This window comes from Tinamus guttatus, unplaced genomic scaffold (genome assembly GCF_059628265.1).
Source record: "Tinamus guttatus ecotype Peru unplaced genomic scaffold, ASM5962826v1 Tinamus_guttatus_pri_ptg000149l, whole genome shotgun sequence".
Classification (NCBI taxonomy): domain Eukaryota; kingdom Metazoa; phylum Chordata; class Aves; order Tinamiformes; family Tinamidae; genus Tinamus; species Tinamus guttatus.
In genome coordinates this window covers 1,436,808-1,453,147 of record NW_028288683.1, presented here as the reverse complement: position 1 = coordinate 1,453,147, position 16,340 = coordinate 1,436,808, and the positions used below count along the sequence as shown (strand labels likewise).

The 16,340-nt window shown below is 36.7% G+C and overlaps 1 protein-coding gene across 1 annotated transcript in view; it reads left to right on the top strand.

The window, feature by feature from the left end:
• Window positions 1-16,340, top strand: part of XRCC4 (X-ray repair cross complementing 4) — a 166,399-nt gene that overhangs the window by 62,633 nt on the left and 87,426 nt on the right. Inside the window, exons 4-6 of the mRNA XM_088522108.1 lie at window positions 6,660-6,826; window positions 12,297-12,449; window positions 13,146-13,249. Coding sequence (XP_088378234.1) covers window positions 6,660-6,826; window positions 12,297-12,449; window positions 13,146-13,249 — 424 coding nt within the window. The remainder of the gene's footprint in view (window positions 1-6,659; window positions 6,827-12,296; window positions 12,450-13,145; window positions 13,250-16,340) is intronic.

The window sequence follows — 16,340 nt, the reverse complement described above, 5'->3', positions numbered from 1 at the left end:
CATCTTGTATGAAACATACTCCATTAAAGAGACATCTGACTTTTAGGTTACCATAGCATTGGCAGTGATTCAGTGTTGTTCTGTGTCTCTAAGTGTCGGGTAAATATTTTACTTTCAGTAGTAATCATATGGAAGGTCATAATTTGGTCAGTTCAGGATAGTTTGGTATAAATTTGTGCAAGAGTAGAAAAATAAATAACTAAAACCTTGCATTTGTTGACTGCAAAATTACTTTCAATTTTTTATTTTTTTATGGTTTTTTGATAAATTTTTTGGTGAATATAGGCTATTTGAATTCTTATGGGTGCAATGTAAGTGTGCATGCAAGTAAGTTCTACTCTTAGGATGTGTGTGTGTGTTGGTTAGGCTTTAGAGATTTATTAAGATGTTTTGTGATGATTGAAACTGTTTCAGACTATGGACTTTGCTATGATGAAAACAACGTGATTCTTCCTCCATAGTTATCAAAGACCCCATAGAACGGGCACTGCTAGGTAGCATGGAAAGACCATGTTATACTAAGAGGATCTGTCTAGAAATATCTGTCCCCTGTAGCTTCCTCTTAGCATAAGGAAGGTGCTGAGAGATGCTGAGGATGGGACAATGACAAAAGGATCTGTGTTGCATTGCTCTGTGGGGCTTTACTGCCTCAATGCAGGGGTCACATCTGCTCTTACAGACCACAGGTCGTGATGAAGACAGTGGAGAGACTACACAGCTGCTCTGTCCTGGTGGCCTGATGTGGACCTTTTTTAACCCTCACATCCTTCATTGATATTTCCCTGGTGAAAGGACGTTTGCTTAGACAATACGTTGTGGGAGGCAGCATCTGTCAGCAAGTATGTAGAAGTTATTAGCTCTGCTAAGCCAGCTGATTGTAAAGAAAGTTGGAAAAATTAGAAGTGCTTAGAAGTAGAGTTCAGGGATCCCTGAGTCCCAGTCCAAAGGTGCAAGAAAGTGGAAAGTAAGGGAAGTGGATTTGAGTGAATTTTGTTATAGGCTACAGGTGATTTCACAGAATTACAGCTCCATGACTTATTTTACACAATAGAATTTTTGCTTCAAAATCAGATTTAGAGTAGCTGTGAATATACTGTCTGTTAAAATGATTCATAAAGTCATTCTCAAAATAGAGAGAAGAGCAAAGGCAACATATTATGGGTAAGGATTTAAGTAAATAAAATAAATAGAAGACTGATAGCACTATACAGCTGCTACAGCCTGCCAGGATGAGAAAGAACAAAATATGTCTGTCTAAACAAAGTGTCAGAGTGCTTTTTATGACTTAATATCAAGCGTGTGGAAAATATGTAATTCCCTAAATAAACTTCCCTAAGTAAATTCCCTAAATAAACTAAATTCCCTGAATAAAAATTCCCTAAATAAACTTTTTATTTTTTGGATTAAAAAATAATGTTAAAAAAGATTGATAGGATACTCAAGTAGTACAGAGGGAAATCATGGCCAGCAACACAGATGCAAGAAAATTTTCAGCATGATTTTTTTTTTTCTTCCTTACAGCCTAATATGTCAGGATGAAAATTTGTAGTTGTTGGAAATTAGCCCACAGTGTTAATGTCTAGCTTCAGATTCTGCCTTGCAAGAGGTTGCTCACAGAAGAATCTGCTAAATTTCTTTTTTCTGTGCTTGGCCTGTAATACTTACTGCTCTATCTATCATACTCTCAATGCTAGGGAATAGAACAGTGCCAAAGCTATATGATGTACATAACCTATTTATGTATTTGGTGTGGGAAATGAAAGCTAATTCCAGTACCCTATAGAATCAAGTAGGTTTCATGTAGTTTTAAAACTTTCCATGAAGAAATAAGTTGGCTCGCATGTTAATAACTTTTTTCTCCTTGAGTGAAACATCTTCCTATAAACATTATAAATTTGAAATAAATATTTCTGTTTGGCTTCAAAACAAAATTAAAAACAAAACAAAAACTTCTGACCTATAACTGCTGCTTTCTCTGAAAACTACAAGGAAATTAGTGTTTGGGTAGGAGGAGAGATGGGGGGAAAATAATTTTCATTGTGAACTTTAATTTTCATTCTTATTTTTAACTTAAAATATTGGTGTGATGGATGACTGCTGAGTTTGATTTCTGATGAAGGAGATGTAACTGTTTTTAATGGTTCTTTATTCATGTTCATACTTTTTTTTGAGGGGGGGGGAAAAAACAGTTAAAATCATCGAAGGGGGAGCAGTTTGTCAGTTACAGACAGTCTCCTGTCCACTGGGACCTCCAGCAGATCTGGTCATTCTCTATATGAATGAAGTGTTTAGTGCTGCGCTGTTTTACATAGTGTTTTCATGAATGATCTGAAAGAGGAAGCGGAAAGTACATTAATTACATCTGCAGATGATACACAGCCAGAGAGCTGCAGCAGCTGGAAAATGGCAAGAAGTATAAATTGATCCAGAGAGATTTTAGTAATGTGCAGGAATTAACTAAATGAGATTTGACTTGCAAAGATTGCTAGTACACTTAGCGAAAAAACATTATACTAATCACAGGTATGTTGTATGTAAAATTAATTTAGTAAAGTGTTAAAGATGAGCTTTCACTCATATAGTAAGAAAGATCTCTTTATCTTGAGTTCTTACTTGGTGGCTGTTTTTAATGCTAACTTGACCCTTTAATCACTTCTACTGGGCCTTACTAGAATTCTTCACTACAGCTGTTTTGGCAGTGAAGGACAAATATTATCCCTCATTTAAGCTGCATTCAAGAAAAGCAATATGCCAGAAGACAAACAAAAACCTAATACCTCCTTTTCTTACTGTGACTTCTTTTCAAAGATTATATTTTATCTGAATTCTGTTGTATCGGTGCTGCAAATTACAAGTCTGTCCAGAATTCAAAATCCTTAGACCTGAAATTTTGGCATTTTTTCTGTCTGTCTCCTTGCTGGCTGTCTGCTGCTTTGCAGCTTGGGTCCCACTAAGACTTTAGTGTGAAAGAGTCCCCAGATTTCATTTTCCTTATAATGTTTTATGAATGGCTAGGACTTTGCCGTGATTCTCTAGAAATGACATGAATTTGGCTGCTCTTCTGGCTTATCAGTCTCTCAGCACCAGGCACTTCACGGGAGCAAATGCCAACCAGTTGTAATTTGCTCAGATAACAATGTTACTATTGTTAGCAGTTAGCATTTCTGTCTATGCAATTGGCAGTATAATAGCTAATTGTAACAAATAGTTTCACTATTACTACCCCACTATAACTACTAGGGTAAAAACACTGCTCATTATACTTTGTATAGGATTCTGTATGAAGAAGGCAAAGCAAAAAACATAACCAAAATCATGTTACTTTTGAGTAAATTAGGGCCTTGTAACCCAGTAGACCTGGGATGGTTTTTTGCACTGACCTGGTGGAAGTAGCTGCAAGGTAGCCAGAGTAAATGTTTCTGAAGCTCTGCTGTGATAACATTAGATGGTGGAGAGGAAAAAATAAATAATGAATAAATAGAAATAAAAAGGATACAGAAGAATAATTAGAATAATTATTTTGCAGAAGTATCGCGATTTTTTTTTTCAAATGCCATGTTACTACCTGCCTAAGAAAATACCTTCTTTACTTACTTTTTGTGGACCTGCTAGCAGCAGTCCACTGATAATAAAATGAGACATGGAAATTATTACAGTGAACGGTTTCCTGTAAGAAATGTAATAGTCACTGCTTTATGAAGACTAAATTCTGCCTGTCACTGTGTTGGTTGGTATGCAAGCTGCATAAGGAGTTACTTTCAGTTTCAGCATTTTCACGGTAAGATTGGACTCTGAAATGAACACCTAGAAAGAGAGTCAGCTAACGCAGCGTGTGTCTCTGGGGGTGTAGGAAATGTGGCCAGCACCTCCTCTCTTGACTGGCACATCAGCAGTAGCTAATCAGGCTGGAATGCCTTTCTTGCCTATGCTATCTGCAGTGCAGCCTCTCCCCCAGCTCTGTTTTGGGAATTCATCAAAAAAAGATAGTGCCCAAAGAGCTGGTTTGATTCCCCCCTCCCACCGCCTTTTATAATAAAGGATGGTCTTTTTTCCTTACAGAGCTTAAGAAATCTTTTCATGAGAGAGTTCCCAGAGGATGAACTTTGTAGTTTCAGAGCTCCACTTTGTACAAGCACACCTGATTTATACCACTTGTTTAAATAAAGGACTCAATTGTTGTTTGTTTATAATGACATACTTTTGAAATATCTAGCTGAGAATTTGGTATGGTTTTGATTGTGAGTAGATCTAAGCTTTCAGGTGAAATGTATTGTCATTCTCTTGTTTTAGAAGGAGCACTAGTATTTTATTGTCTGTTCTGGATAAACTGTGAGTTGGACAATGTGACTTTGTCCTGATTTTTTGCCTTTGCCTCATTCTGACTGACTGTATTGAAAGTACAAGCCAAAAACATTTAGCTCTTCTTCCTGTTGCCTTTGCACTATAAGAATGTAGAAGATTACATTTCTATTTATCTGTGCTAGTGTGCTTCTGTATCTCTATGGCTAGTATTTAAGTGCGGCATGAATTGTTTATCCATATAGCTTGTTGGTGGCTTGCAAGTGATGAAAAACAGTTTCCTTTACACAAATGTCCATCTTTGTTAATGCCACCAAACAGCAAGCCTGATATCCAAGGAATATGCGTCACTGTGGGTTACTGATAATGTAATCTGACTTCCCAAAATAAATCAAATGCATCTTTTAACTATTACAGTTAACTATTATGATCAAATGCACATAAGCTAAAGAAAAACAGTATGTTACAGGCTGTACACATGAATTTAGAAAAAGTCAATGTCTAGTGTGAACCTTAGTTTTGCCGTGTGTTCTGCTAAACTCACCATAGTGAAGAAGCTCATAATGATTTCATGGATGGCTCCAGAGCCTTCCACAGATAGATTATCTAATCTGGTTTAAGAACTGTTATTTGTTTCAAACAATACTTTAAAATCCTTGTAAGCAGTTTTTACATGGACTTTTAGTCAAAACCTTACATATAGCCATCTTTAAGTCCACTTTTTAAAAAGTGCTAACAACTGCTACATATTTTTTTTTTCATGGATGACTTTAATTACTTGCCATATGTACCTGAGTAAAACGGATTAATATGAGAAGAAAAGTGAATGAACATGGATTTCCTTGGTGGTTATTATTTTAGTGTGAGAAATGCAGTAACGCAGATCAAACTCTTCCCTGGAATGTTTCACTTGTGTTTTTCGAAGATGGTTTTGCCGTTACTCTTCAAGTTGAAAAGAGGAATATGCTTGATTTTTTGGAGAAACAACACAGCAGTTCTGTGAATCCTGCCAAAATTTCCTAGATGTGAGAGAACCTGGACTCTGTTCATGTGCCCCTCATTAACTCCGTCAGGCATTTCCAAGCAAAGTCAAGTCACTTAATGCATTCGTTGCTGAAAAACCTGATTCCATAGAAGGTTATTTTTTGTTTTGTTTTCTTTCAATATAGCCCAAAATACTTATCTCTATACCAACTCCCTGAACTGGCTTTTTGCCAAGTTAGGCAAATAAATGTCCATGCTGCCTTAGTGGAGGATTGAGCATGTGCTGCTAGTCTTGGAGAGAGGTGTCGGACATGTGTTTATGGCTTCTGTAGGCTGAAACAGCTGTGGAAGTGCACCTCAGATAGTTTATATTCCCCTTCATCCAGCCTCTTGAGAGCACCAAATTCGGGTCCTTCATCTCTGTTTTGCTTTTATTTCGATAACATTTGTGACCCTGTTAAAGCGAGCCTCATATCCTTCTCCTTCAGCTGCCTCAAACAGTCACCATGAACATCATTGTCAGTCATCATGAGCATCTTATCTTCATGGTGCTTTGAGTGTTTATAGCTCAGCTGATACCAATTTGTGCATATGGCTGAGCTATTACTCCCCTGTCCCTAGAAACAACAGGCTTCTGCCTGACAGAACAGGCAGAACAAGTCTGTTCAGGGTATTCATGCATTCTGCATGTCATCTTCATTTCTCAAGAAATACAACTATTGATTCAAGATCCTATCCTTAAATCTCCCTGAAAATATTGGAGTTATCCTTTTTATTGAGTTTAGCTATCAAGAGCTTGTGACTGCTCTCTTAAGGAGAAAACCTGTGGGCTAGATTTCCTCTCTCAAGTATATATAAAGATCATAGATAGCCATTTATAATGTTACTTTGTCAAAGACCTCTAATATTTCTTTGATTTATCAGCAGTATTTATGTGGTTGAGTTGCTACTGTGGTTCCTGGCATAGGCAGTAAGATATATCTTTCTTTCGTCAGGTGAGGTTCTCAGCCTCTTCTGTAAAACATTTGGTTGCCCCTGTCTGCATCTGTAGCACAACAGGTTGGTGCTACAGCCTGTTAACGCTTAATGCTGTATTTCTTTTCCCATGCTCAAGAGGGACATCACTGCTTATGCTCCGTACTTATTGCATAGTGGGTTAACACACATTGGGTGCATAAAAAAACTGGCACGTTGTTTATTCCTTTATTCCACATACTTCTTTTTGTGACAAATTTATTAAGATATCATTTTGAATGGAAGGACTGTAAAATATTCCTTATGTCTATTCTTATTAAGCTTGTGTCTGTTTTTTAGAAGCAGGATTTTGTGACCTTTCTAGTGCTGGTGAGGTAACTTGCTTTTTTCTTTTGTTCCAGTTCAGACTGGGGTCTCTGAAGCTACAGAAGGTTTCGAAGCCAGCTGAAGCAATTAAAGAGTTGATTGCTCATTGCCTGGATCGCTTGGAGGGGCTGCAGGCGAAAAATGAGCACCTGCAAAAGGAAAATGAAAAGCTCTTCTGTGATTGGAGTGACATGGAGAAACGGTAAGTGTAAAAGTGAATTCATAGGTTATTCTTTTAAAACTCACTCGCACGTAGTCAGGTGGTGCAGACTTTACTCATGGGCGCTGTTCAATTTATATCCCCAGTGAAGCATACAATTTCTCTTCTCTTGAAAAGGTATTTTGAGCTCTGCTACCTACAACTTGTGTAATTGTGGCTGTTCTTCATATTTCAAGCAGGTAACTGATAACTAGACTTTTGAGATAAAGGTGTTCTTAGGTTTATGCAGCTTTATTCTCCCTTCGGCAAGGGGAAACCTTTTGTGCTTCTTAATCCTGCTGTTCTCATGGCTAACCTCCTAGATTATTTTTGGTTTTCTAGGGGAAATAAGTTGTCAGTATGTAAATCTGTTTTGTCAAAGCGGCCAGAATTGAAGAACAGGTAAACTGTTATAGGAAAAGTTGTTTTGTATGTTTTGAGAGAGGCTATTTTTTAAATTCCCATTGCATTTATGATTTAAATTGCCTGCTGCTGCACTCTGTTATAAAGTTATCTGTGCTTATTTTAGTTGCTTAGCATAAAACGCAGAGCAACTTGGAGATCTGTCTACTTGTCCATGCAAAGCTTTGTTTAAAAAGGTGGATGAAAGAAAGTAGCTAATTGGTGTTAATTTACCATGAGAAAGAAGAGATAACTTTGGGGAGGAGTTAGATTCGTTTCTGCCTCATTAAGATAAAAGTTTTCCTGAAAGTCCCCCTGACAAGTGTATGGCTGTCCTAAATAATGCTTTATTGCCCAGCAGTGCAATGGACTGTATTGTGTAAGCAGTACGTGGGAGTGCATTACAAGCTCTTGTGCAATGCAGGCATTAGTGCTTGTATCAATTTCCATGGTGCTGTGGCACTTCTAAAAGGTACCCATAAATAAAAAATGGCAATTGCTTGACAACTTTTCGTCTCTGAGGTGATTTATGCTACAGCTTTGGAAAGTGGTGGTGTTTATATTTTGAGCTGTTGAATTACCATTTTTAAAAAATAAGTACTGAATATTCCCACATAGCTTTCTCTGTGTCCCCTAAATGGAGAATACAAATAATTTTCATCTAAAGAGTGAGTTTTTTCTTTATTTTTTTTTCCCCGCCCCAATCTACCCCAGTGTATTTCTTTGTTCTTTGAGCTCAAATGCTGGGCCAAGGTGGGAGCAAGCGTGTAGGTGTGAAGAACAGTGCTCCTTCTTTCTCCTGGACCCAAAGCATAATCAGCCAGAGAGTTTGACATTTTAGGTTCCTGTAAAGGTGGAAAAAAAAAAAAAAAAAAAAAAAGGTCAAAAACCCTTTGGAAGGCAAATTCCCTGCATCCTAAAACTGTTAAATCATTAAAGTGTCTACTTTGCTTTCTTATGTGTTGATGATGCTTCTGGCAGAAGCAATAACTCCCCTAATTTTCTTTGTTTTGCTCATTGTGAGAATGTAACATCGGGTTTTACCTGGACACACATCTCTCTGTTTTGGGAGATGGCTCATGCATGGACAGTATGAGACTTAGCTGGCTAATTAGACTGCATAACACCAGATCTAATATAAAAATCCCTAAGACACTAGCTGGCAAGATGCAAATAGAGAGGGATTTCACTGAGGTTACATCACTGTTGCCATTAATTAGGAGCTGAAGTGAATTGGGTTCTTGATGTCCAGCTACTTTCTGCTACATAGAAAAGCTCTTTTAATGCTAATGTATTCAGACTCCTTGTGTGGTATGTGTACAGAGACATTTTCAAAAGGATTATTCTGAAAATGCTGCAAGTGTGTGCCAGTATGTGTGTGTATGCACGCCTCAGCAGTGGGGGAGCTGAAATTTCACTGCAGGATAGCTAACGCTTTATATAGATAATAATATTCTTTTGCAAAATAGTTTATTGGACATTAAAGTAGGAGTTACATTTCTGATTTGTTTGTGGTTTGCATGGAATGCCTAAAATTAGTATAGGGAAACTCTAGTCAAAACAGTTGACCACAACACGAGTTGACAGCTATAGTGACCATACGCCTGAACCACAAACGGTTGTGTAATAGGTAGTCCAGATATTTTGATACTAGAAATGACTCTTCAACATTAACTCCTTGAGATTCAATACTGTTACCAATGCTGTGGGAGAAAGGTGGATGTAAAATGGAATAAAGAGCTGACATAAGAGTAGCAATTACTATTTAGCACTGAAGACAAGCATAGGAAGCAGGAATGGTAGACTTTTTGTTGTTATTCGTGTGTGTGTGTGTGTGTGTTGTGGGGGCCAATAATTTATTTAGGTCATGTGCAACTTCTCTATGTTATTTAGAGGTTAAAAGCTATACAGATAACTTATTTTCTTAATTACGAATCCTAGCAATTCGTAATACTAGCTGTTCTCAGTAGGCTGTGCAAGCATTTTGACACCCATCAGCTTAAGCTTATCCAACACATGAAAGGCATATATAACAGAGATATCTAAGAATAACAGAAACTGGAAAGCATATGCAAATCGACACAGTAGCCATTAACTTTACTCATTTGAAACCTCATTTATTTGCATTATATTTGAAAGATGTCTTTGAGATGAGCGGCTTCTTTATTTGGCCTGGGGAGCTGACATTTCAGTGAGACAAATCAAATGCAGGCACAAGCATGTGACAAATTGCAATGAAAGAGGTCTTTTTTTTTTTTCCTGTGTGTGTGTGTGTGTGTGTGTGTGTGTAACTGATGAGGTATTGGAATGAAACCCAGCCAGCTTTGCTTTGTGGTCACGTAGTTCAGGTAACACATGCCTGAGTGACTTCTAAAGACTCTGCAGCCTTGCAGCCAGAGCCGTCCTGTGCTCCTGCTACTGGATAATTAATGTGTCCCTGCTTCCAGGCAGCAGAGGACACCTGCTTTTTACCATTCTGTTTTTCTGAAGCATCATATGTCATATAATAAGTTATAAACTGCAAACATAACATTAATTTAGTATTATTTCACAATCATCCTTCTATTGAAGGTTCTTCAATATGTGAAATTATGCGAAATACGCAAAATTGAAGTCACATCTGTCTAAATCTATTTATCTTTACATATAGATTTCTTTAAATAACACGAAAATCCAAAAAGGTGTTCAAATAAATGAAAACAACATATACAATTAACGCAGGTGATAGTACTAATTCACTTTATGTATAGTGCCCTCGTATATAATAGTTAATTTTTAAAGGTCATTTTACTCTGTGCACATATTCTGTGTAAATGTTCCCAGGTGCTACCATTTGGTTTCCCAAAGGATCACAAAGCTGACCTGGTCATACAATAGGTTTCTATACTGTAGTTCTTAAAGTCCAGGTAGCGTCAGCGTTATTTCAGTGGACATCTACAGAGTTATATGAATTTTTGTCTGTAATTATGTTTGCAGGATTCAAGAGCCTCGTTGATATTCTCTTATGTGACATCTTCTTGTACAAGTTAGGGTAATGTGTCTATTAATGTAACCCTTTAAACTAGCCTCAGCTACTCTGGCATGGACCAGCTCATCAGACAAAACAAAAATAACAGTAGTAAGCATTTCCTTCAATTAGTATTGTGTTGGAGAATGGCATCTTCTGAATGATTTGATAAAGCCAGACTTGAATATTTTGTACAAAAATGTCATTTCTTATTTTTCTGTATACAGCAACAAATAATTTTAACCATCAAATAACAATTTAACCCAAAGTAGTATTGTCTTTAAAAACAACCAAACAAAAATCCTGTTTGCATCCCAAAATTCTGCTGGGTAAGTAGCTATTCCTGTCCTTTCCATTTTCCCTTCATGAGCTGGTCGAGGGGCTTCTGGTCTCTGTGTTAGGATTTATGGTTCTTTGTCTGTCGCTTTGGTGTTTTGTCTGTTTGTTCTCCACTAAACAGTTAATTTTTTCCATTTAAAGGTGGAGAGTCTCCTGGTAGTTGATTAGTACATATGATGTTTCATTTAGGAATTATTGAACCGATCTATATGGTAATGATGTTCTGCTATTTGCATTTAAATTAGATGAATTATTTATCAACTATCAAACATATCCCTAAAGCGTAGCACAGTAGACTTAATAAAATTATTTTCTATTGTCTTTTTTCTTATACAGGTTTTTGACTCCCTGTTTCTCCCTCTCCACCTTCTGTTATCCCCCCTCCCCGCCCCCCCAAAAAACCCTGGTATTTATATAGGAAATCTGTTGAAATTTCTTACTTTAAAAATTAATTTTCTTAAGTTTGCTATGCATTAAAATTTATTTTACACCAAAGGCAGACCTTCTAAACTTTGTTTTAATCACTATTGAATATGTTGGTGGAAAGATTCTTGCTTGTAAGTTGTTACTATTTTCTATAATAATATAATTACCACAGTCAAGATTAGCAAGTTATGTGTTTGATTCCTTGTTATTTTCTGGTTTTGAACAGAGCTATTAAAATGTTCAGATTGCAATCCAGGCACTGAAACTTTGTGAGACGGAGTATAGATATACATGAATTTCTTTTTTCATTTATTTAATTTTCATTCTGATGCACACTTAGATATTAAAAGCCTGAAGAAATTTTTATTCTGAAGATATTAGTCAATAACCTTAAAGTGTATTTTTATTGCACTGAGTAATTTCTGTTTAATTCAGGCAGGATTTTTTTTATCTAGTGGCAGGCCGCAGGTGTCCTAGGATCTCAGCTGTTTGTTTAATTCAAACTGAAATCAACAGCATTGGATTTATTAATATTTCATTTGTTTGAATGCCAATAAGGGATTACAGTTGCGCTTGAGTTGGGCCTCAGTGGTTTGTCGAGCTTTGCCAGGAAGTGGTTTCTCTATCTTGCTTGCACACGTCGACGTGCAAGGTGGCTGATGGAAAACAATTGGGCACAAGTCCATCTCTCTCTCGTCTCTGCCTCTGGAGTCCTGAGGCAAGAGCTTGGGAATGCTCCAAGTTGCCCAAAGTATTTGCTGTACATGTCAGCCTGTGTTGACACCCTTTCAACTCTTTCTTTTTTTTTTTTTTTCTTTCTTTTTTTTTTTTTTTTACCCTGTTCAGATATGTTTAAAGCGCAAATCAGAGTGTGTGTGCCAGATTTGGGGCCTGTCAAGCTCAATCATATCTACTGTAATCTCATTATACATGTCCTGCTAAGCTCTGTGCACTACAGTGTATTCAGCATTGCAACTAAAGAGCCCGTGCTATGTAACTTCTATTTGCCTGAAATCGTGTTTGTAAGGACCTTTAATAAAAAGCATGAATTGAGCATTTTCTCCATGGACATATTTTTTCATAGTTAAGTTCACTGCACATTTCTCTAAATAAAGCTATTTCTGGCTGTTTCAGGTACAAGATGCTAGTCTAGTTGCACAGTTGTGTGTGATGTGGTATAGAAACTCCTTTACCAGAAAGGCACAACTTCCCTCCCCACCCACCCCTCCTCAGAAAGCACATGGAGTTTTAAAAAGAAATGATATGATGTATAAAGTGACAGTCAATTTTGCATTGCAGACTTGAAAAATGTGTGGAAGCTAAAGAAGAACTAGAAGCAGATCTCTATAATCGGTTTATTCTAGTGTTGAATGAAAAGAAGGCAAAGATAAGAAACTTACAGAAGTTGTTGCATGAAGCTAAAGAATTCGCAGCAGATGCACCACGTAGAAGGTATTTGTTAATTCCCAGCATTACTTGTATCATGTCTGATGCACGTGTTTTCATTTCCCGGGTTGTAGAGGCGAGTGGGATAGCATCTCTTTCATGGATAGATGCTTGGCTGTCCAAACCAATGCATTTAGTCTTGAAAGCGAAAGAATTTTAGAGTGCCCGTGTAAATAGCAGGCTATGGTTTTTTAGCCAGGAGCTAAGTAGTTGTTGAATTCCTTTACCATTATTTTCTCTTTGGATGTAGCTGACTTTACCAACACAGTGTGACTCTGCTGTTTCCATAGATGGCACTTGAATGCAATTACCCTCAGTTGTTTGATTCCTATTGTTCTTTGGGAAATGTAAATATCCAAATTTGAATTTGTACTCTTAATTTAAATATCTGCATTCATGTACTTCTTAATTAAAAAATATTCAGAAAAGATGTATCATTTCAAGGATATGATATGCTTTAACTTGTCTCCTATTTTCATCTCACTTTTTTGTACTTTCTGTTTCATTTCATTTATTTCATTTTTTCATTTCATTCATCTATTGTTGTCTATCTTTGTATCTGGATATTTTAAGTTGTTCAGGATATCCTATATTACCTTGAATTCATAGTGCCTATTAAGACTGCGGAAATAATCATAAATTTGTTGCAGGAATACTAGATGAAAAAACCTTTTGTTTGTTTGTTTGTTTGTTTTTGTTTAGCGATAGCACTGCTACAATTGAAACGGCTCCAGAGAGAGGCAAGGAGTATGATGGCAGCACTGATGAGGAAAGTGAAAATTTAACACAGTCCTCATTACCAGCAGGTAAGAGAGAATTTATTGTCATTGGGAGTTATCGCAGACAGGTGAATTACTTTACATGAATAAACCTTATTGAAGACCTGACAGATTGCCCTGTGACAAGCCAACCTGCAAGCCTTAAAAATACCTTTGTGAGGTAGAGTATAATACTGACATTTTCAAATTAAAGAAAGGAAGTTGAAGAGCATGCTGCGCGGGTGAAGATACTGTCAGTTTCTTTCAAAATGGCAAATTACATACTTGGCAGAACTAATGACAGTCTAACAGTATCGGAACTATCAACAATTCCATTTTAGATTCTAGGAGCCATGTGTACACAGGGAACTGCTCAAGTGTAAAATGTAACTCCTGACAGTTTAGCTGGTGTTTGAAGAAAGAGGAAAAAAGGGGAGGTTTAACTGCAGTAAGAAGAGCTGTGCACTCATTCTGCATCACATAAATGGAACAAAAATATATTTATAGCAGAATTAATTTTAATTTGACAAGGAAATTTTGGTTTTTGAAGGTACTCACAAAACTTAATTTGACTTAATTTTTCCAGGACTGAGGAAAAGCAAAGTAAAATGGGGTATAGCAACTGCCATTCTGTAGTGCAACCTATATATACTTTAAAAAAAAAAAAAAAAAGGAAGTTCATCAATAACATTTTGGCATATTGTGCCAGGTACTTGGAATGTGCAGGATGAATGCCACCAGAGTTTTAAATACCATGACAGCTGCCTTGTAGCTGCTGTGAACTTCTTTTCAAGTTTGTTGATTTTACTGTGTACTCTGTCCCTGGATCTTTCCATTTCTCCTACAAGTCAAGGCAGCTACTTAATAAAACTTTAACTATGCGTTAGAGAGAACCAGGGACATTCAAAACCTCTCAATAAGTGGTATTCAAGTTTGCAGTTCATAGGAGCAGGTATTTCGAAGCTTTCTAAGAAATATGCAGCAGACAGAGCTGCTGACAGATTTAGAAAGGTGCTTGCACAAAAAAAATCTGCAAATATCTAAAGAAATTGTCTTCTATGTGCCCTTCAGTTCTAAAATCTTTACCTTAAAGCAGTACTTGGTAAGCTCAGATAATGTAGTGAAAAATATATTTAGTTAAAAGGGCACAGAAAAGTGAAAGGTATTGATTCTTCTGCTGGATTCAGTAAGCTTCAGTTACTTGGATAGTTTAGAGGCGGATGGGTGATTTTAAAAAAGAGAAAAAAAAAACAATTCAAAAAATCATGAGTTACTGGACTGAGTGATCATCAAGATAGTAGGCAGAAATTGGCAGCACCTGTGTTTTTGAGTTGTGAGAATAAGCCTTCTGTTGCCTTTGAGAGAGAAAATGTTCAGCATTCTAATTGTCACTTCTCTGCAAAATTTGAATATAATATTAAGACGATAAACTTTGTGTAGTGCTTTGCCTAACATAGTCATTTTTTGGCGGGGGGGGGGCGCTTTTTTAGTTTGTTTGTTTTTCCAGAAACAATACATGAACCCACATAGTATCACTTTAGGTCAGATGTTACTCGATCGTGTTACTGCTGTAAACCATTCTCTTTCCTTATGAGCGAGAAGGAGATGTTCGGGAATGTTTTAATAGGTATTGCTGAAAGTCACAATCAAGAAAAAAATGTCCTGATTTATGAAATACTTGGGAATAAGGTGAAAGCAGGTATATATGTGTGTGTAAATCACAATGTTAGCATGTCTTTGTATGCATGCATGTCCAAAAGACAAAAAAGAAAAGCATAAAAGCTCTTTATGTTAGCATAAAAGTAGCAGCTATAGGAAATGGCTAAAGAAAGCTAAAGAATATGAAGGCAGAAATGTCAGGCCAGGAGACAGAAGGCCAATGACCAACCTTCAGGTAAGTTGAGAACAAATATACAGTGTTAGTGGCCTCTTAGTATAATGACAAAAATTCACTGGGAGCTCTGAAAAAGCAAGCATATTCAGCAGATATTTTTGTTCCATTTTTGCAGAGGAGGGGAAACTCATGTGGATTGCCATGTCATTCTATTGTCATAGCAAATAAGGGGCAAATGAAACAGCAGCTGCAAAATACAGATATTTTAGAATCAGCAAGTCAAGATACTTTGAGCTGTAGAATTTGTAAAGTTGGCAAAGGATTTTACTTGGCTGCCAGTGTCAATCCTCCTAGAATTTCCTGGGCACTGAGGGCATTTCAGGGGATTTGGGAAAAGCTGCCAGTATTAACAGCATGGAAAAGTGAATGGTTCTTTAAAATGTAGGTGTGTCAGCATGATGTTAGTCTGAGTCAGCTGGTAGAGCGGGACTTCATGAAGAAAAATATTAAGAGTAAGAATGATTAATCGTAAAGATGAAGAAACTAGGGGTTGCAAACTAGGTAGGTACTCAAAATGAGATTACCAGCTGTTTGCTGGAAATACTATCAGTGAAGTAATAGGCTTAGACTTTTGTGAGGCATTGAACTGCACCATGCTTTATTTACAAATTTGGTATAGGAAAACGAGCATAATGCATGGTAAGTGGGTTCTGAAATGAGGTAAAATGTAATTGTAAAGTTATCACTCACCGTATCTGCTGAGTGTGAGATTGAAGGTAATTTATATAAACCTATTTGGGTTTCATGATACGCTGGCTAAAAACAAATTGTGTTAATTCTAATACTGTGTACAACAGGATAAATAACTACTGGAGCAATTGGGGCAGGCTACGGTAAGTAAGATTTTTTTAAAAAAAGACAAAATCTGGTAGATCTGAGAATTAATTTAAAGAAATCCATAACCTCTTTTATTTTGGGCATTGGAATCATCTATTGCTATGCTAGCTTTTTTTCTTTTACCTATAATATCAGATAAATAGCAAATTAGAACCATTTTGTTTGCTTGCTACAAAAATGAGGTGTTTTGCTTGCACGTGAATTCTCAACAAGACTGTCAAGTAGGTTTTCAACCTCCATCACAACAGGCTGCATTTATCTGTTCAGATAAATTTTATGTCAGGCTGTTTAACTTACAGAAGAATTTAACCTGTAACATAAAAGTTAACCAAAAATTGTGTTCTTTTAGTGCTTACAGTACAATTAGTAGATATGATTTATAGTTTGTGGTTCGACTGCAATGTCTGC